The 20,561-nt window shown below is 42.8% G+C and overlaps 1 protein-coding gene across 1 annotated transcript in view; it reads right to left on the reverse strand.

The window, feature by feature from the left end:
• ADCY1 (adenylate cyclase 1) overlaps positions 1-20,561 on the reverse strand; it is a 156,485-nt gene that overhangs the window by 58,192 nt on the left and 77,732 nt on the right. Inside the window, exons 4-5 of the mRNA XM_054384976.1 lie at positions 19,459-19,570; positions 6,657-6,784 (exon numbers count right to left, since the gene is read on the reverse strand). Of these exons, the coding sequence (XP_054240951.1) occupies positions 6,657-6,784; positions 19,459-19,570 (240 nt within the window). The remainder of the gene's footprint in view (positions 1-6,656; positions 6,785-19,458; positions 19,571-20,561) is intronic.

Raw genomic sequence — 20,561 nt, forward strand, 5'->3', positions numbered from 1 at the left:
CCATGAAGCAGAATCTGCAAACACCTGATGTTTTGAACAGTCATTTAGTACAGAATCTAAATTGAGAACACATTTCTACATTTTCCCCAGAAATGACAGTGTGTTTCAGGGGTGCTTTCACCATCATTCAATTTAAGCAGGAAAAGAAAAAGCTCATGAAAAGTCATTAAACTTTCTAAATTTACCTTGAATAGCTGTGTGCCTTTTATACATGAATATGCCAAAAATAAGGAGTGCTAAGTAACACATAAAGAACAGACTTCAAATACAAAATCAGAGCAGTACCACAATCATACTCCTAAATGTTTCTGCACTAAGACATCACAGAAAAGTCCATGGATGCAGTTAAAATTATAAATATGCTCCTGAAAAAATACCAGCAGCCCATAAACAAGCCATGAAAAGGAAACCCAAAAGATGTTTCCCAAATAAATTATTCACTATTCAGTGTTCCTCTTAGGTTCAAGGTACAATTTACAATAACACAAAAGTAGGCCCAGTCTTCTTCCATAGGTGAAAGATCACCCAGGAAAACTTGATACTTCAGCTAGCCCCCCTCAGACTGGCTGCTATAGCTGCTCATCCTTCCCCAGTGCCTTTGGTTAGTCAATGAAAAAATCCATAGGAAGGAGACAGTTCAAACATCAACCTCCACAGTCTCTCATGAAACTAAGCAGCAACACAGTGTAAAGGTGCAAAATAAGGTCAGCATCCCTCTGTGAGATCCAACAGGGATGACTGGTGGAGCTAGCTGTATCAGGTAGAGTCAACTGCACCTCAAATAGTGTGTTCAGTTTTGTGCCACTCATGACAAGAAAGGCATCGAGGTGCTGGAGAGAGTCCAGAGAAGGGCAACAAAGGTGGAGAAAGGTCTGAAGAACAGGTCTGGTGAGGAGTGGCTGACGGAACTGGGGTTGTTTAGTCTGCAGAAAGGGAGGTTGAGGGGAGACCTCGATGCTCTCTACAACTCCCTGAGAGGAGGTTTGTCTCTTCTCACAAGTAACAAATTAGAGGATGAGAGGAAATGGCCTCAGTTTGCACAGAGAGGTTTAGATGGATATTAGGAAAAATTTCTTCACTGAAAGAGTGGTCAGGAACTGGAACAAGGGAGGTGGTGAAGCCACCATCCCTGGAGATGTTCAAACAACTTGGCACTTTGGGGTGTGGTTTAATGGGCATGGTGATTTTGGGGTGACACTTGGACTTGATGATCTTAGAGATCTTTTCCAGTGTTATGACTCTATGATCCTATGATTTCTGGACAAGGCAAAGAGTTGCTTAATATAATTTACATCAGTGCTTTGTAAGGAAAGAAAATATTACTAAAAAATGTGTACAACTGCCTCCATAATGCTGCCTGAAACCAGAACTCTATCCAGTTTGTGGGAGAGAGGGGACGAGCATGGGTAACTGGACAAAGCTCTTGTATATTGCAAATAGCTAACAAATATATCTATTTAGAAGGTGAAATACTGTAGTAAATACAGTGGAACCTTCAGATGTAGCAAGGAATTTAAGCAAAGTGAGGAGAGTACTTGGCCAAACACGCTGTTAAAAACCAAGGTAAGAACAACTGCCCCATTAGAGCAACAACTTCAACCTTGGAGCAACACCTGGCACATTAGAAGCCCTAATGAACACGACCATTTCAATTACATTTCTCAAAAGCCCCTGACAGTTAAACCTCACCTGATGGAAACAATATTGGTGGTATTTAGCACTTAACTCCCACTTCAATACCACCATGATGGTTAAGTGACTCTGAAGCAGGACACCTGGAGTGTATGGAGAAACGTACACAAAACTTGATTCTATGACAAGAGGAAATGGTCTGAAATTGTGCCAGGTTTAGATTAGGGATTACAAAACATTTCTATCCTGCAAGAGAGCTCAGGCATTGGAACAGGCTGCCCAGGGAGATGGTGGAGTCATCATCCCTTGAAGTGTTCAAGGAGATTATATACATGGCACTTTGGGACATGGTTTAATGGCCATGGTGGTCTTGGGATGAAAGTGGGACTCAATGATCTGTGAGGACTCTTCTAACTGGGTCAGTTCTCTGATTCTAACTTATTGGCAGCAAAAAATCTTTTGGAATAGAAAGAGGATACAATACTGTTTCTCTTATTGCTTTTGAAGTGAAAAAAAAAAAATCCTTCCATAATGATTCTGACCTGACTTTAATTTTGCCCTTGAAAAAAAGAGCTTCGTGGAAGACAGATGAAATCGTGAAAAATTTAAGCATTTTATAATGTTCCCGGAAAATTGCCCTGAGAAAGCTCAATCTAAATGTAATGAGGTAACATTCTCAGTTGTTACTCACATGCAGCACCATATTCCTGGATACTTAAATAACAATTACACAGAACGTGAAGAGAATATAAAGTATTAGTTTATATCAACTCATTCACCTCAAATCCATTGAGCAGACACAAGGAGATTCTATTCCTTGATTTGCTGTAAAAAACACATCTTGGTGGTACTTCTCTCTGGGACAGACTCTCCTGATAAGTCTGTCTGCTGAATTGTAATTCAGTTTATTTATTTATCGCAGGTAACATCCTTAATTGTCACTAAGAATGACAATTTCAAGGCATAAATTTACAATGTCAAGCCCTGATTACTGCATTAGAGTGAAGATGCTTTTAGAAGACTATCAGCCAGCATCCAGCTCTGGATGAAAGGGGGAAGTGTAAAAAACAAAGGGACTCTGCCTCTCATGGGACTGATAAACAGCACCTAATATTCATATCAATAGGAAACAAATATTGCATTTGAACTTCAACCATCACAATCTCTTCAGTTCCTTTCATTTGTTCAACGTATTTTCAAACAAATTGATCTGGGGAAACCAATTTCTAACAATGCTCTGTCTGAAGGACTGAAGAGGTTTTTTCCTAATCCTCATCAGAACCTGTTTTCCTGGTTGGAAGCTCTTTGTGCACATGATTCTGTTAACAAGAGCACCTCAACAAGAAGTGGACAATATCTGAACAGAGTATGCTTTACTTGCAGTAAAACATAAAATAAAAACAATAGTACTTTCACCAAGGGCAATGGTACTTGGAAAGCATCATCTTCCTGTTTCCTAACACAAGCTGAACAAGCACCTGCATTTAACCAAGAGAAAAAAATGTGCATGGAGCCTGGATCTTACAGTCCTTACTCATATAATTAATTCTTCACTGGGAAAAAAAAAAAAAAAAGAAAAAAGGGGATTAATTAATTAATTGTGCTTATGTACAAAGCATGCTGAATAGGTCTCTAGCCATTCATCAACTCTCCATCTCGCTTTGTCACTCTGCTCAGACTACACTACAGATGTAAAATATATGAATTCTTTAAAAAATAAAATGCTGAAATTACCAGTTATCTTCTGCCACAAGCTCTGCTTAAACATGTCTAGGTAACAGACTGCAGCCCATCCACTGGTCTCTGGAAATCATCCAGACCAATCATCCCTTCATTCACCACTGAAGTCTGACCTACTAGAGTCAGCTACCAAAGTCTGCCCAGGACTGTGTTCAGCTGGGTTTTAAATGTCTCCAAGGATGCAAACTCCACAACCTTCCAGTACAACCTCTCCAGTACATGACTACCTCCACAGCAAATAAGTTGTTTCTTCTATCTAAATAGAATTTCTTGTATTTCAGTTTGTGCCCATTTCCTCTTGTTCTGACACTGGGTAACACTGGGAAAAATTTGTCTTTATCGTCTCTCCCATCAGGTATTTGTAGGCAGTGGGAAAATACCCCTTGAGCTTTTTCTTCTCCAGGCTAAACACTCTCAGTTCACACTGTATTTTTTAATTCTATTCCTCTTTCCAGCCTACAATATCATGACAGCAGCCAGTAAGTGCTAACTCTAAAAGGGAACACGTTCCCTTTTCAATATCAGCAAAACTGAAGGGTTCAAAAAGGAAAGTTCAGATGGTTTTATCCCAACATTACTTGTGCACATGAAACACAGCACAACTAATGAATAAAAGATGAATGCTAGGTTTAAAAGAGGATGAAAGCATCAGATGCTGCTTTCCAGGGATTTAAGAACATAAAAGGCTCTGGAAAATGTGTACAAGGCTTGCATATCTAACCATGCTTCCAAGAGCCAAGGCTTCCTTATGGATGGAGAATCCATATACTGATGGAAGACTGAACATGCACCAGATTTGCAGACTTAGAATATCCTTTTAGGATTTTGTGGTATCATAGCCTACCATGTCTTACAGTCTTTTATCTGTTTTACAATGTTTACAAAGATGATGAACTTGCATTGAGTGAGAGGGACTAGGTGGATTAATTTTCCCAACTCTTCATATTCTGAGAGATTTTACAAAAGAATATTATAAGAAAAACATATGGGTTGAGCTAGAAATAAGAACCAGCCTTCAGTTGCTTAAATCGCAGTCATGGTTTAGGTCCTGGCAACAGCTGAGCCCCATGCAGCCACTCGCTCACTACTTCCACCCCCCACCATGAGAAGGTGGGAAGGAGACTTGGAGAAAAAGGCTAAATCCCATGGGTTGAGATAAGGAGAGTTTAACAACACAGAGAGAGAAGAAGCAACTGGAATAACAAAAAAATATTAACGATGTGTCACTGTTGAAGTATTGGGGTCAACCTGCTGGGAAGTAACTCTGCAGAGGAAGAGGGGTCCTGGTGGATGAGTTCATCATAAGCCAGCAATGTGCTTTCGTGGCCAAAAAGGTCAATGGTCTCCTGGGGTGCATGAAAAAGAGTGTGGCCAACAGGTCAAGAGAGGTTTTCCTCCTTCTCTACTCTGTCCCAGTCAGGTCACACCTGGAGTAGTGTGTCCAATTCCGGGCTCCCCAGTTCAAGAGAGATAAGGAACAGAGTCCACAGAGGCTACAAAGATGCTGAGGGGCCCGGAGCATCTCTGGGAGGAGGAAAGGCTGAGAGCCCTGGGGCTGTTCAGCCTAGAGAAGAGCAGCCTGAGAGGAGATCTTCTCAATGCTCTGCAAGAGATAAAGGGTGAGAGGCAAGAGGATGGGGCCAGACTCATTTCAGTGGTGCCCAGTGACAGGACAAGGGGCAACGGGCACAAACTTGAATCCAGTAGGTTCTACCTGAACAGGAGGAGAAATTTCTTTGTGGTGAGTGTGTCAAAGCTCTGGAGCAGCCTGTCCAGAGAGGTTGTGGAGTCTACCCCTCTGAAGTGACTCTAAACCCCCTGGACATTGTGATCCTGGACAACCTGTTCTGGGTGGCCCTGCTTTAGCAGAGAGGTTGGACTGGATGATTCCCAGAGGTCCCTTTTCAAACCCCACCATTCTGCCATTCTGTGATAGAAAATGTGATATACTCACAGAAGGCCTGTCCCTGAACCACCACTGCCTCTGCCTTTGGCCATACCTCCCCTTACATAGATGGCATGACATCAGTATGGTATCAAATACCCCACTGGTTTGCTCAGTTGACCTATGGAATAGGCTGCATTCAATAGGCCAGCTTTTGTGTATGATGCAAAAAGTTGGGACCTAGTGAAGGGAAGCAAACCCTTGAGTTAGCAGTCTCTCAGCAGTCTGTCTGACAAGAGAAAGAATAAATGGCTGTTGGGAAGAGTGGCCAAACACTTTCCAATGCAGAACAAGTTAAGGCCACTGTTGTGACACGCTTGTGAGAGCTTATTCCAAATATATTAGCACTGTGCTTAACAGTGTTTCACAGAATCACAGAATCAATAAGGTTGGAAGAGACCTCAAGGATCATCAAGTCTAACCTGTCACCCTACACCTCATGACTACTAAACCATGGCACCAAGTGCCACGTCCAATCCCCTCTTGAACACCTCCAGGGATGGTGACTCCACCACCTCCCTGGGCAGCACATTCCAATGGCCAACCACTCTCTCTGTGAAGAACTTTCTCCTCACCTCCAGCCTAAACTTCCCCTGGCATAAAGAACTAATACAGGTGTATTCTATACATACAAAACTAATACAGGTGTGTACTCCCTCCTGTAGCCTGCCTACAAACCACTTGCATGCACACAGAGAGTAATAATACATCAGTGAAGTAATTCCCCATCCTCATCCCTTCTCTCCTGTGTGATAGAACAGATCAGCAGCTCTTGCTCAAGCCTCATTCACAGTTCTCTCACATTCACTTTTTTTTTTTTTTTTTGCTTTGGTAAAATAATGATCAATGTAGAGCTGTCAAGCACAAAAAACATTCTTCTGAAGAGCAAAGTGAATTTCACATTCCATTTCTGGGAAGTGGAGCAAATTGGAGGTTTAAACATGACACAGAGAAAGAATAACTCGGTGCGCTGTCGTCCGGAGGATACAAACACATACACAACCTGATCCAGGGGGATTTGCTTTGAGTTCACACATTGGGGTGCAAAAGGAGCAGCTTTTTGCTGTGAAACAAGGAACTGGAACCTTTCCTTTGTGGCAAATGACAACAGGAATATTTCATGGTTTCCCAGTAGCTTTCTGGCTCCTAATCACTACGTGTATGTGCCTCTACGCACTCATACCTGTGTGTTTTTCCCTCATAGTAATTAAATAGAGTGGAAAATTGATATTTTGAATGAATGCCTTCCTAAAATGAGTACCTTGTGACCTGAAGTGTGAGCTGCCAGATGGAAGTTGTGGTAGCAGTGCTGCCTGGATTCCCCAAGCACAGTACTTACGTGATGGTGTCAATCATATCCAGTCCCATTTCAACACAGCAATGAGCATGATCCGTTTTGGGCTGGGTCAATCCTGATACGCAGTAGTAACAATCCCCTAGGATTTTTATTCTTCTGCAGTGGTTTTCCTTTAATAAAAAAAACAGAATGGGAAAAGTTTTACTATTCATATAAATCTTCCAATATCTGCAGGGTAAAATCTCCAATAATATGTAGTCCTTCAGGGAATCCTTTTGTGGTCCACTGAAGTAAGCTATAGTTCAAATTTAGACTGGATATTAGGAAGAAATTCTTTACAGTGAGAGCGATGAGACACTGGAATAGGTTGCCCACAGAAGTTGTGGATACCACCTCCCTGGAAGTGTTCAAGGACAGGCTGGACAGGGTCTTGAGCAACCTGGTCTAGGGGAAGGTGTCCCTGCCCATAGCAGGGTGTTGGAACTGTATGATCTTTAAGATACTGGAACAGGCTGCACAGAGGTTGTGGGGTCTCCTTCTCTGGAGAATTTCAACCCCTCCCCTGGATGAGATCCTGTATAGCCTGCCTTAAGTGATCCTGCTTTGGCAGCGAGGTTGCATTCAATGATCTCTGGAGGTCTCTTCCAACCCTAAATATTCTGTGATTCTGTGAAACAGCACATAACAAAATGCCTTTAACAAAGCACTACTCTTAATAAGGTATGAGGAGAAAGGAAGAGATGTTGGTATCCCTTTCAGCTACACTGTGGAAACTTCTATTTAGAGTATGGCTCAGAAAAGTAAATAACCTGATTAAATGAATCCAACTTAAACATTTGGGACAATGCCAGTAAGTGTTGTGCAGAATTAGCTGTTATGGATGTGATGAGAGAGGATTAGCAAAAATCCGATTCCAGCAGTGTGCTATAAAGACTTGGCTTGGGTGGCACAGAAGGGGGCAAAAAGTAAAAAATAAGAGGGAGGGTGGGAGTGAGGGAATTTAACATTTCTGGAAAAATATGATCTAATCACAGTGGTTCAGCCTTTCACACAGACACATGTGCTTGTGCAGTCTCCTGCCTACAGGAATCAAAGCCAGCTGAGATTCACAGATTGCATTAGGTTGGAAGGGGCCCTTGAAGGTCATCTTGTCCAACCCCCCTGCAGTCAGCAAAGACACCTCCAACTAGAGCAGGCTGCACAGGGCCATATCAAATCTGACCTTGAACATCTCCAGGGATGGGGCCTCAATTGTATCTGTGGGCAACCTGTTCCAGTATTTCACCACCATCCTTGTGAAGAACTTCCTTCTAATGCCCAATCTAAATCTTCCCTGCTGTAGTTTCAAACCATTGCTCCTCATCCTGTCATTACAAGCCCTTCTAAACAGTTCTTCCTTAACCTTCCTGTAGGTCCCTCTCAGATATTAAAATGTAGTTATAAGGTCTCCCTACAGCCTTCTCCAGGCTGAGGAGTCCTGATTCTTTCAGCCTGTCTTTATAGGAAAGGTGCTCCAGCCCTCTGATCATCTTTGTGGCCACCTCTGGACCTGCTCCAGCAGGTCTCTGTCCCTCTTGTGTTGGGCTGAACCCAGTATTCCAGGTGGGGTCTCCCCAGAATAAATTAGACTGATGGAATCATCCACCAGTACCTTCAAAAGTTTTTTCTTCTGGGCTACTCTCAATCTCATTATCTCCCAGCCTGTACTGATATTGAGGAATTCCCCCAACCTAAGTGAAGGTCCTTGGGCTTCGTTGTTATTGAACCTCATGAGATTCAGCTCAGCCTACCTCTCCAGCCTCTCCATGTCCCTCTGGATGCCATCCTGTCTCTCAGTCTTACCAACTGCACCACTCATCTTGGCTGAGGGTGCACTCAGTCTCATTGTCTATATCATTGAAGAAGACATTGAACAGCACTGGTCCCAGTACAGACCCCTGAGAGACACCACTTGTCACCCTTCTCCATTTGCACATTGACCACTACCCTTTGTATGACCACACTCTCCACATCATTACCCACACTCCAGCTCAGAAGCTATGGTCATGCCAACAGTGATCCCTTTCTCTCTGACACATAACTCCCCAGCACTCAGGGCTTGCTATTACACACCCTTCCAGTTGCAGCATTCCTATGCTCCTCTGCTTTGTAAATGTTTCCAAGTATTGAACAAATACTGTAAAATGGGAATTACCCCTGTTCAGCCATGGGAGCAGGTATGCTAACACTGCTTGAGGAAATTTTTTTGTCCACTTCTTTTTATATATTAAGAAAGCAGTAAATTTATCATAGAATCTTAGAACTGTTGAACTTAGAACTCAAAGGAAGAGACCTTTGAGACCATCAAGTCCAACTGCTTGCCTAGAGCTTACAATCCCACCACTACTGCTAAACCTCTGCCAGTAAACCACATCACTCAGCCTTCTTTAAATACATCCAGGGATGACAGCTCCACCATCTCCATGGACTGCCTGTTCCAATGCTGAGAACCCTTTCTGTGAAAAATTTTTATAAGAGGATATACCACATTGCTGTCAGACTGGCACAGCAATAAATAGCTTAAAAAAAGGCAAAAAACCACCCAGCACAGAGTTTGACCCATTACCACTTTTCCAAGTTGATTCATTGCTTGTGCAGGAGAAAAAGAAAATAAGGACTACAGCATTTCTGAGGAGAGATTAATTTTGATGGAAGGCATATGGCTAAATCCCCTGCTGGTTTTGGAGCTACCACTCTATTCTTTACCAGCTGTTTTCCTCACTGTCCTTCTTTATCATAATCAAGGAAGACACAGCAATGTTGGGAAAAATGGTTTGTTTTCTTTTTCTGGACACAGTGAGGCAGGCTTCCAGGAAGGAGCTGCAGAAAGCAGCTTTGTGAGAGCAATCTTTTGAAGGATTGATATGCAAATTCCCAAAGCAAAGCCTTTCCCTCCCTTTGTTCTGTTCCAAAGAAGCCCTTGACTCGGCAATATTTCTCACATTTGTGATGGTGATGGCTCCGAGTGCCATCGTTTACAAATTCCAGTCACAGTTGGTACAAGCAACGTCTGTTTAGAAACAGCTGATAATCTGCTTTTATGCACATGATGAAAAGCACCAGAGACTGCTAGCACTGCATTAGCCAGGCAGCCTGCCCACCTGCGATGCTTTCCCAAGACCTTTCCAAGCAGATCTGCAGAATTCCCTCTGGCAGGACCATCAGTGCGAGGCAGAAGCCCAGCTAAGAAAGCAGAGGGTGCTTCGAACTTGCTAATAGCTTTCTTTAGACTTTTGGACCAGCACTTTCTGAAGCAATTCATCATACCTCTTAGGTAGAAAGGATGGGTGTAGTTTCCTGTTTCAAACTACTCTTGGGGTGCTGTTGTAGATTTTTATTTAACCCTTTTTGTTTGTTTCTTTGTTTGTTTGTGGTTTTTTTGTTTCTCTGTGAGGGTGCTGGAGGCCTGGAGCAGACTGCCCAGAGAGGCTGTGGGGTCTCCTTCTCTGGAAAGATTCAAAACCCACTTGGACATGCTCCTGTGTGACCTGCCTTAGGAGATCCTGACTTGGCAGAGGGGTTGGACTAGATGATCTCTGGAGATCCCTTCCAAATCCTCACATTCTATGATTCTATGATTAAATGTCTTATACAGACATTGGTCAAGCATTAGAACAGGCTGCTCAGGGAGGTGGTGGAGTCACCATCCCAGGAGGTTTTCAAGAAACATGTTGGACATGGCTCTTAGGACATGGTTTAGTGGCCATGGTGGTGTTAGGATGACAGACAGACTCAATGATCTTAGAGGTTGTTTGGTTTTGGTTTGTTTTGCTTTCTTTTCTTTTTAACAAAAAGAAAAGGGGGGAAATGTGTGATTTGTAAAATATATATTGCAAAAACATTTCTCTCAAAGAAACAACAAAGTTTAAGGACCTTTCAGACCTCTCCAAGCACAATACATAAGAATACAGCCAGGTGCTCTATTCAACAGAGAGATTGCATTGGGCATGTGTCAAATCTTCTAAAGGAGGACCCTTCACAGATGTCAGATTGCAGCAAGCCTTTGCTGCTGAGGTGACCTTTTTTGTTGGTGTTTTTTTGGTTGGGATTTAGTTTCTCTGTTTTGTTCCTTTGGTTTTTGTTTGTTTGTTATTGTTGATTTGGGGTTTTGTTTTCTTTTTGTTTGGTTGGTTTAGCTTTAATTTGTTTTTCTTTTGTTTGTCTTTTTTTATGTAAGCTATGCAAGTGAGTAATTTTTAGTCACATGAATAGATCCAAAGTCAAGGATGCTCAGAACATTCTGAGCTGTCAGCACATGCTGACCCAGGTGCTCACAAGTCCAAAGAAGGGCAGCAAAGCTGGTGAACAGTCTGGAGAACAGATCTTGTGAGGAGGAGCTGAGGGAATTGGGATTATTTAGGCTGGACAAGAGAAGGCTGAGGTGAGGCTCTCTGGCTCTCTGCAACTGTTATCAAGAGGGAGCCATAGGTACAAAGTCTTCAAGTTTCAGATCTGTCATGTGGAAGACCATGTCAAGGAGAAGTTTGGACTGAAAAAAAAAATGCATATTCTGTTTGTGCTGGAGGAAGTGAAGAAATATATCCTCTACACTACCCTACTCCTGGCATCATACTACCCACTGAAGAAATATATCCTCTACACTACCCTACTCCTGGCATCATACTACCCACCTCCTGTGCTATCACAGTCTCACAGTATATCAGAGGTTGGAAGGGACCTCAAGAGCAGATCACTTAGGGTAGTCTGCACAGGAGTGCATCCAGGTGGGTTTGGAAAGTCTCCAGAGAAGGAGACTCCATAACTCCCCTGGGGAGCCTGTTCCAGTGCTCTGTCACCCTCACTGGAAAGAAGTTTCTCCTCGTGTTGAGGTGAAATCTTCTATGTTCTAGTTTGAACCCATTGTTCCTTGGCTTATCACTGTGAACCACTGAAAAGAGCCTGGCCCCCTCCACTTGACACCCACCCCTCAGATATTGATAGACATTGATCAGATCCCCTCTCAGCCTTCTCTTCTCCAGACTAAACAGCCCCAGGGCTCTCAGTCTCTCTTCATAGGGGAAATGCTCAAGTCCCCTAAGCATCCTACTTGTGGTTCTATGAGTAGGAGCGATTTTATTTATCCATAAATTAGAAAGACTTTGGGTTTTTTCTTTTCCATTTTCAACTAATAAAAACTGCATCATCTAAGGTACCTTAAAACATCCTTTACCATATTCACCCAGTTTGGATTCAGCTATACTGTACAGAGTAAGAGATAAAATGATTAAGGCTTACAAAAAGATGCATAAGCAGCGATTTCCATTTTCCCTAACTCAGACCCTACCAGTTTTATACTCTCCTAGAACAATTCATCAAAAGAAGTGTGACCAGCAGGACAAGGGAGGTGAATTTCCCTCTATACTCTGCTCTCATGAGACCCCACCTGGAGTACTGTGTCCAGTTCTGGTGCCCCCACATAAAAGAGAGATGGAGCTACTGGAGTGGGTCCAGAGGAGGGCCATGAAGATGATCAGAGGGCTGGAGAACTTCCCATATGGGGACAGGCAGGGAGAGTTGGGACTGCTCAGCCTGGAGAAAAGAAGGCTCCAGAGACACCTTACAGCCTTCTGGTACATGAAGGCACATCCAAGAAAGCTGGGGAGAGACTTTTTACAATGGCTTGCAGTGATAGGATGAGGGGCAACGGCTTTGAGCTGGAAGACAGGAAATACAGGCCGGATATTAGGGAGAAATTACTTCCAATGAGGGTGGTGAGACACTAGAACAGGTTGCCCAGGGAATTTGTGGATGCCCCCCTCCCTGGAAATCTTCAAGGCCAGGTCAGATGAGGTCTTGAGAAACCTGGTCTAGTGGAGGGTGTCCCTGCCAATGAAGGGGTGGTTTGAATGAGATGATCTTCTAAAAGTCCTTTCCAACCTAAACCACTCTATGAATCTACGGGTAGCAATGACATTCATTTTTGTTTAGGCTAGAAAAATGTGAACAGATGTTTGGTCACTGCCAAATTTCACCATGATTAGTGCTAGCAATGGAAAAAAAAATTAAAAAGACACCACTCATCTAAGAGCATTGCTGCATGTGGCAAGGTGGAAGGAGATGAAGTGTAGGCACAGTGAGCAGCTTTTGGCTCAAAATCCTTTCACATCTTCATCCATTCACCTCCTGAAACCCTTTGAATCTGTTAGAGAAGCAAATCATTGCCTAAAAAACCATTGTTAGTTCAGTGTTTTCATAGAAATCATGGAATCATTTAGATTGGAAAAGACCTTTAAGGTGATTGAGTCCAGCCATTCTCTAACTCTACCAAGTCTGGTGCTAAACCATGTCCTCAGCACCATATCTCTGCCTCTTTTCTTCAAATATTGAAGTCTTGGGTAGTGACACGAGATGGGGGAGTTCAGGATCTTGTGCAGTAAGAACTGAACAGCAAGCAGGATCACAACCTTGGACTTCAGCAGGGCCAACTTTGGCCTTTTCAAACAACTGCTAGGGGAAATCTCATGGGACAGGATACTAAAAGGTAAAGGGGTCCAAGACACTTTACTTCAGCTTCACAACCTGCACACATGGTTAGTCCCTGATCCTAGTGAATTGCAAGCACATTCATTAGGATCCTGACCTTGAGCACCTCCAGGGAGGGAACGTCCACAACCTCCTTGGACAACCTATTCCAGAGAGGTTGTGGATGTCCCTTCACTGGAGGTGTTCAAGGGCAGGTTGGATAGGGCCTTGAGCAACCTGGTCTAGTGGAAGCTGTCCCTACCCGTGGCAGGGGAGTTGGAACTTGATGATCATTAAAGTCCCTTCCAACTCAAACCATTCTATGATTGTATGAATTTAAGACACCTTACTTCCTTAAGTCTTTCCAGGAGATCTCTCCAGATGACTGAGCAGAACTGGATTCAAGTTTATGTGCATGATCTGCCTCAGTGGGATCATGTGTCTGCACTATCAAGGGACCTTGGGGATAAAAGCCTCCTTAAAATTAGCCTTTGCAAACACCCCCCCCTGTAGTGCACACTTACCAGTTTCCACAAAGATGGTGGAACCTTATATTTTCCAATACTAACTTTCCAGCCCACAAAACTTTGTTCATTTTCTCTTTTAAAACCACATATAAATTAAAAGCATCTTATAGATTCCATAGAATCCCTTTCTTGAAGAGATTGCTTCTAGGAATAGCTAGTTCAAAGCACAGCCAAGAACTGAGTTTTCTTGACACAGTTGGGAAAAAGAAAAAAAGAAATAAACCAGAAGATGATTAAAAAATCTTAGTTACTGACTCATCACCTAAGGCTCAGAAGCAACATTGTTAAATTGAATGTCTGTCTTTGAGGCTGAACTAGTGCAAAAAAACCCACTTCAATAACACTGACATTAAAAAAGAATGTTAAAAGCTAAGGAAGTAAAAAGGTAAAGATACTGAATTAAAATGGAAAAGAATAAAAATAGACTCATCCCACAGATATTGACAAAACCTGAAGGTGTATGTAGCTGCAAATGGAAGAACAAGTTAAGTTTCTGTCTGTCTGTCTAGCTTACAGAGGAGATGCTGAAAGAATCATAGAATCATTGAGGTTGGAAAAGATCACTAAGATCATCAAATCAAACCTTCTACCCTGTACCTCCATGACCACTGGGCCATGTCCCAAAGTACCATATCTACTCCTTCTTTTTTATTTTTAACTCCTCCAGGGACGGTGACTCCAACACCTTCCTGGGCATCCTGCTGAGGAAATCCTCTCTTGAACATGTAAATAACCTGGTGGTGATGATTACATGAAGAAATGAAGAAGTGTCTCAACAAAAATAAGATCATCCTGAACAGCCTGCCTGGTGTGCCATCTCTGCCCACCAAGACAGCAGCTGCCCAGGGCATGTGGTGGACAGTGGATGACAAAGAGGGATAGATGCTGCTGAGTGCCCACCCCTGCAGACACATGGGAAGACCCCCTGGAAATCCACAAATGCATTATTAATGTGAGTCAGGTGGAACTACAATGAATGAACAGTACAAAACCTCCTGAGTTATGCCTGCTTAAAAAGAGAGGAAAACGTCAGTGGAAACACTACAAGCTGGAGCAACACTACCCAGAACATCATCAGCTGGAGTGACAGCAGAACATCTCTCACACATCTTCAGACATCTCAGAACATCTTCAGACATCTCTCCTCTCCACCCTGCTGAAGAAAGAACCCTGGAGTGGTAATTACCTCTCTCCATCTCTCCTGCTCTCTCTCCTTCTCCATTCTCTCTCTCCCTTTTATTTTCCTTCTTCCTCTGTTTTGTCTGCAGGAAATAGTCTCACTTTGATATATGACCTCACTTGTGTCTTAATTTTACTCACAGGAATGTTCAAAAGAACCATGCCTCCTTCCCAACTTTTGGATTGAAACACCTGTTCCAATGTCTTACTCCTCTTGCAGGAAAGAAGTTCTTCCTAATATCCAACCTAAACTTCTCCTGTACAACTTGAGGCCATTTCCTCTTGTCCTGTTAGTTACCTGGGAAGAGATGACAACATCAGCCTCACTCCAACCTCCTTTCAAGTAGTTGTAGAGAGCAATAGAGTCTCATTTTAGCCTCTTCTTCTTCAGACTAAACAATCCCAGCTCCCTCAGCCTCTCCTCACAAGACATACTCTCCAAACCTCTCAGCGACTTCATTGCCCTTCAAAGAGTCATGAACAAGATCTTATATTTAGAATATCAAAATACTCTTCCAGTGATGTAATTTGAAGAGTCTAAACTTCATTTATCCTCTTCCTCTTGTAAATGGAAAGTCTTAAATGTCCAAGATGCAGTAATGTGGAAATTGAAAGGGAAAAAAAATTAATCTGCAAGCATAAATAATTAATTCTCCACATTGATTAGACACAAGGGAGCAGCTGAGAAACCAAAGAAAAGAAAAATTAAAAGAAGATCAAAAACTTCTCTAACAAGGAAAGCCTTGACATTACAATTCAGGCTGCTGGAGAAATGCCTGCTTCTTCCTAGTAAAATCTCTTATTACAGCCAAAATGTTTTAGTTATAGCTGAATTGTATCACAAGACAATGGAATTGTGACCATGCCAGTACCCATGCAGAAGCATGAGCAACTGTGTGTTGTGATGCTGGAGAAAAAGTCTTGTGAGGAGAGACTGAGGGAATTGGGGGTTGTTTAGTCTGGACAAGAGGGGGCTGAGAGGACTTTCTTGCTCTCTAGAACTACCTGAGAGGAGGTTGTAGTGAAGTGGGTGTTGATCTCTCCTCCCAGATATCAAAGAGAAGATAGAGGAAATGGCCTAAAGTTGCACCAGGGGAGGTTTATGTTAGATACTAGGAGAAATTTCTTTCCTGAAATAGTGGTCAGGCATTGAAACAGGCTGTTCAAAAAGGTGGTGGAGTCACCATCCCTGGAGGTGTTCAGAAAAAACAAGTAGATGTGGCAGTCTGGGAAATGGCCTGAAGAAAAAGAGGCTGAGGGGAGGCCTTCTTGCTCTGTAAAACTCCCTGAAAGAAGGTTTGAGTGAGGTGGGAGGTTGCTCTCTAAAACTCCCTGAACGAAGGTTTGAGTGAAATGGGGGTTGCTTTCTTCTCCCTAGTAACAAGTGCAGGAGGAGAGGAAACAACTTTAAGTTGCAGTAGCAGGAATTTAGGCTGGATATAAGGAAAAAGATTCTGCACTGAAAGAGTGGTTAAACCTTGGAACAGGCTATCCAGGCAAGTGGTGCATTCACTATCCTTGGAAGTGCTCAAAAAACCTTGGATGTGGTACCAAGGGGCATGGTTGAGTTGCGGACTTGGTAGTGTTCGATTAAAGGTTGGACTTGATGGTCTTAAAGGTCTTTTCCAACCATAATGATTCAGTGATTCTGTAGCAGCACCTCTCCATAAGAATTCTCTGATGTCTGACTAGGATGAAGTCATACTCCTGCAAGGATACCAACATTGTCACTCATTTTTATTTGGCTTTACGTTTTTAAGACTCACTTTTCTTTCTTTGAAGTGATTGAAGCTGGTCCACAGACCCAGATGTTATTAAGGGGACCACAGAGTCCTGTATAAACCAAGACTTGCTAAGGCTGTTCCTTTAAGAAATCAAACTTTTCTATTGTGAAAACAGAAAGCATGCCATCATTTGAGGTACTGCATTCTGATGACCTCTTCACCTAGCAGAGTTTGTAGACTCAGTGATTTACAAGGTAAAATGAAGTGTACAAGAGAAGCCTTTGAAAAACCTTTCTTTTCTAGAGGTGAATAAAAAAAAAATGAAGGACATAATAGAAGTACAAATAATTTCTATCAGGCACTGTGAAGGTGAGGAATTCTCTTCCTTCCCACCACCCCCCCCCCGCCCAAGCAAATTTTCAAAGGTATTGAATGGCAATCATCTGAACCCCAGGGGTTGCCTTCAGAACTCTTTGTAACAAGCTGGAACTACATTTCAGGCTATTTTGATTTTTTTTTAATATGTAGAATTTCAAAGAAAGGAAAACTATGTGCCCTACCCCCCCCAAAAAAAAATAGAATAAAATTTAAAAATAGAATAAAATCAAGATCAATCAAACATCACAGAGAAAGAGAAAATGTTAATGCTAAAAAGCATAAACCATCTTCTAAATGCCAGAAGGATGGCTCTCTTCTAAATGTTCCAGATCTCTCATCTCCTGGTTCTGGTCAGCTTCAGAACGATGTTGTTGAAACTGGGAGATTCCCTCTTCCTATAGTATGTCAAAATGCCAAGGGTATCCATGAGGCTCCCAGCTGCCTTGTGCTTATTAGACTTCTCACACTGGTGACAGAGGCTTCTTAAAGCATTTCAGTCACAGTCATGTTGTTTTATCATGGGTTGGCATAAACTGGATGTTGCTTCCTAAGAAGCAGCAGCACCCAGGATGCACACTCACAGCTCACTTTACTAGTCACAGGGAACATACCTTTCAAAGTTAAATCTTTCTTTAAAGTCACAGAGTCACAAAATGCCTGGTTGGAAGGGACCCCAAGGGCCATCTGGTCCAACCTCTCTAGGTAACAGTCTAGTTAAAATGAGATGGCCTAGCAGCCTGTCAAGCTGAGTCCAATGCAGGGGAACCCACTGCTTCCCTTGGGAGTTGATTCCAATTGTCTGGCTGTTCTCAAGTTCAATCAAACAAAACAAAAGTTTCAAATTCCTGCAGTTTCCTCAAGCATTCTGAATACTAAAGCACAGCCTTGTTTCCTAATCAGTCCACTTCTCTGTTTTGATGCAATAAAGAGTATCTAGGAGCTGTTCTAACCAACTGATCAGAATCCTCCTGAAAATTTCCCCAGTTGTGGGGCTCCCAACACAATAAGGACATAGAACTGTTGGGGTGGGTCAAGAGGAGGGGCACAACCAGAGGGCTGGAGCACCTCCCCTATGGGGTCAGGCTGGGAGAGTTGGGACTGTTCAGCCTCCAGAAGAGAAGGGAGACCTTAGAGCAGCCTTCCAGTAACTGAAGGGGGTCTACAAGAAAGCTGGGGAGAGATTTTTTTACCATGGCTTGTGGAGATATGAAGAGGGGCAATGGCTTTGAGCTTGAAGAAGGGAGATTTAGACTGGATATTAGGAAGGTTTGTCAGTCACGCTAAATGGGAAAGCAGCCCATGAGAAAAGCAGGGAGAAGAGGAGCCCAAGCAGGAAAGCTCAATGAGGAGCAGCTGAGGGAACTGGAAGTGTTTAGTCTGGAGAAAAGGAGGCTGAGGGGAGACCTTCTCACCCTTTACAGCTCCCTGAAAGGAGATCAGAGGTGGCTGGGAGTTGGTTTCTGCTCCCCAGATACAAGTCAGGGGACCAGAGGAAGTGGCCTCAAGTTGTGCCAGGGTAGGTTTAGGTTGGATATTAAAGAAACTTCTTCACTGAAATGATTCTCAGGGACTGAAACTGGTTGAATCCTCATCCCGGAAGCTGTTGCAAAGAGGCAGAGATGGAGTTCTGAGGGACATGATTTATCACCAGCCTTGGCAGAGTTGGAGAATGCTTGGATTCTATGATCTTAAAGATGTTCTCCAATCAAAACAGTTGTATGATTTTATGATTCTAAAAGAGCTAGATTGTGAGGAGCATAATTTATGTGGAGGTGCCAGCAATGAGGACATGGCTGGCAAAACATAACAGATTTGATGAACTTTTGTTTTATTTGGAGAGAAAACACATTTTCAGCACACCTTTAAGTGCAATTTGAAAGAAGATATGTGACTTTTCCAGGCACAGCATTCCTCACCCTTCTCCTCAAATGCTTGTGGTGTCATTAGACTGCTAGGAGTTACAGGCAAAGAACATTTCTCTCATTTTCTTTTCCTTGGGGAACCTGGCACAATGTAAGTGCAATGACCAAAACATAAGCATCAATTATGATATGGATCTCATTTGCCTACAGTAGGCTCTCTGAAAAGCTGCCATCATTTCTGTGACAAGCAGTGCTCTCTGTGAAAAACTAATTTTACTCTCTAGCTTCTTATTATCACAGAAAGTAGTTTTATGCCATACTGACAATATTAATATTTTCCATTTTCCTGTTTTTCTTTTTTTCTTTTTCCATGCAGGATGGAAGTGTAAACGTTGAAATATTTTTCTCTCTTTTGTGCAAACAAAACCAGTGAAGAACACCGAGGGCCTCCATGGAGGGGGAAGAAAAGTAGATTTAAACCCAGCAACTTCTTTCCTAAACAATAAAAATAAACTGTTTAAAAATTTCAGCTTTAGAAATTCCTAACACAGGCAGGGGTGGGGGTGGGGGAGGACTGCACCAGGCTGTTACAGATTTGAACCATGGGTAACTCATCCATCGTTTTTCAGGAAGGAATTTCAATTCTATTCTGAAATAAGAATGCTGTACTTACTGTAGCTAATTCATCAAATTTGCCAAAGAGCTCATTCAGCAGCTTCACCAGCTCTTGGGCAGTGCACTGTGATGCCAAACTCGTGAACCCCACGATGTCTGCAAACAAAATGCTGCAAAGAAGGAAAAAAAGACACAGAGATGTCAGTACAGCAGGGCAGCTGCTCAGTCTCCTTGTCTTCTTTTAGAGCACAAATGTGACCCAAAGCACAAACTGTCATAGAGAACCCTTGGGACACTATCAATGCCTATGTTCTATACCGTACAGCCATATGGTGTAGATAGAATCATTAAGGTTGGAAAAGAGTCCTAAGATCATCAAGTCCAACCTAACATCTGCATGACCACTAGTCTATGTCCTGAGATGCCACATCTACTTGTTTTTTTTAACACCTCCAGTGACAGTGGGCACTGTCTGTGCAGCCTCTTTCAATGCCTGACCACTCTTGTAGGAAAGAAATTCTTTCTAATATCCAGCCTCAACCTTCCCTAGTGCAACTTGAGGCTATTTCCTCTTGTCCTGTTGTTGGTTACTTGGGAGGAGTAACTAAAACTGGACGTGGTACTTGAGGTGTGGCCTCACCAGTGCTGAGTTCAGGGGGCCAATCACTTCCTTACTCCTGCTGGCCATGCCATTTCTGATCCAGTCCAGGATATTGTTGGCCTTCTTGGACACCTGGGCACACTGCTGGCTTGTGTTCAGCTGGCTGTCAATAAACACCCTCAAGTCTTTGCTGAGCAGCTCTCCAGCCATTCTGCTCCAAGCCTGCAGTGTTCATGGGGTTGTTGCAACTGAAATGCAGAGCCTGGCACTTGGCCTTGTAAATCTTTCTACAACTGACCTTAGCACCATTGCTCCAACCTATCCAGATTTCTCTGCAGAGCCTTCCTGCCCTCAAGCAGGTCAACACTCCTGTTCGATTTTGTCTCTATGGCATAGCAGTTCCATTCATGAGGTTCCTTTGTGAGCACTCCAGAAGCACAGACAACAATTGCTTCTCCTTTTTTACAGTTAGGATCTGTTCAGCTGGATTGGTTTCAAAGGCAGTTTTTGCACAGCCAAACTGATAAACCTTGCATGAAGTTTACTGTGTACTGAAAGAC

This window comes from Indicator indicator, chromosome 11, assembly GCF_027791375.1.
Source record: "Indicator indicator isolate 239-I01 chromosome 11, UM_Iind_1.1, whole genome shotgun sequence".
NCBI lineage: Eukaryota > Metazoa > Chordata > Aves > Piciformes > Indicatoridae > Indicator > Indicator indicator.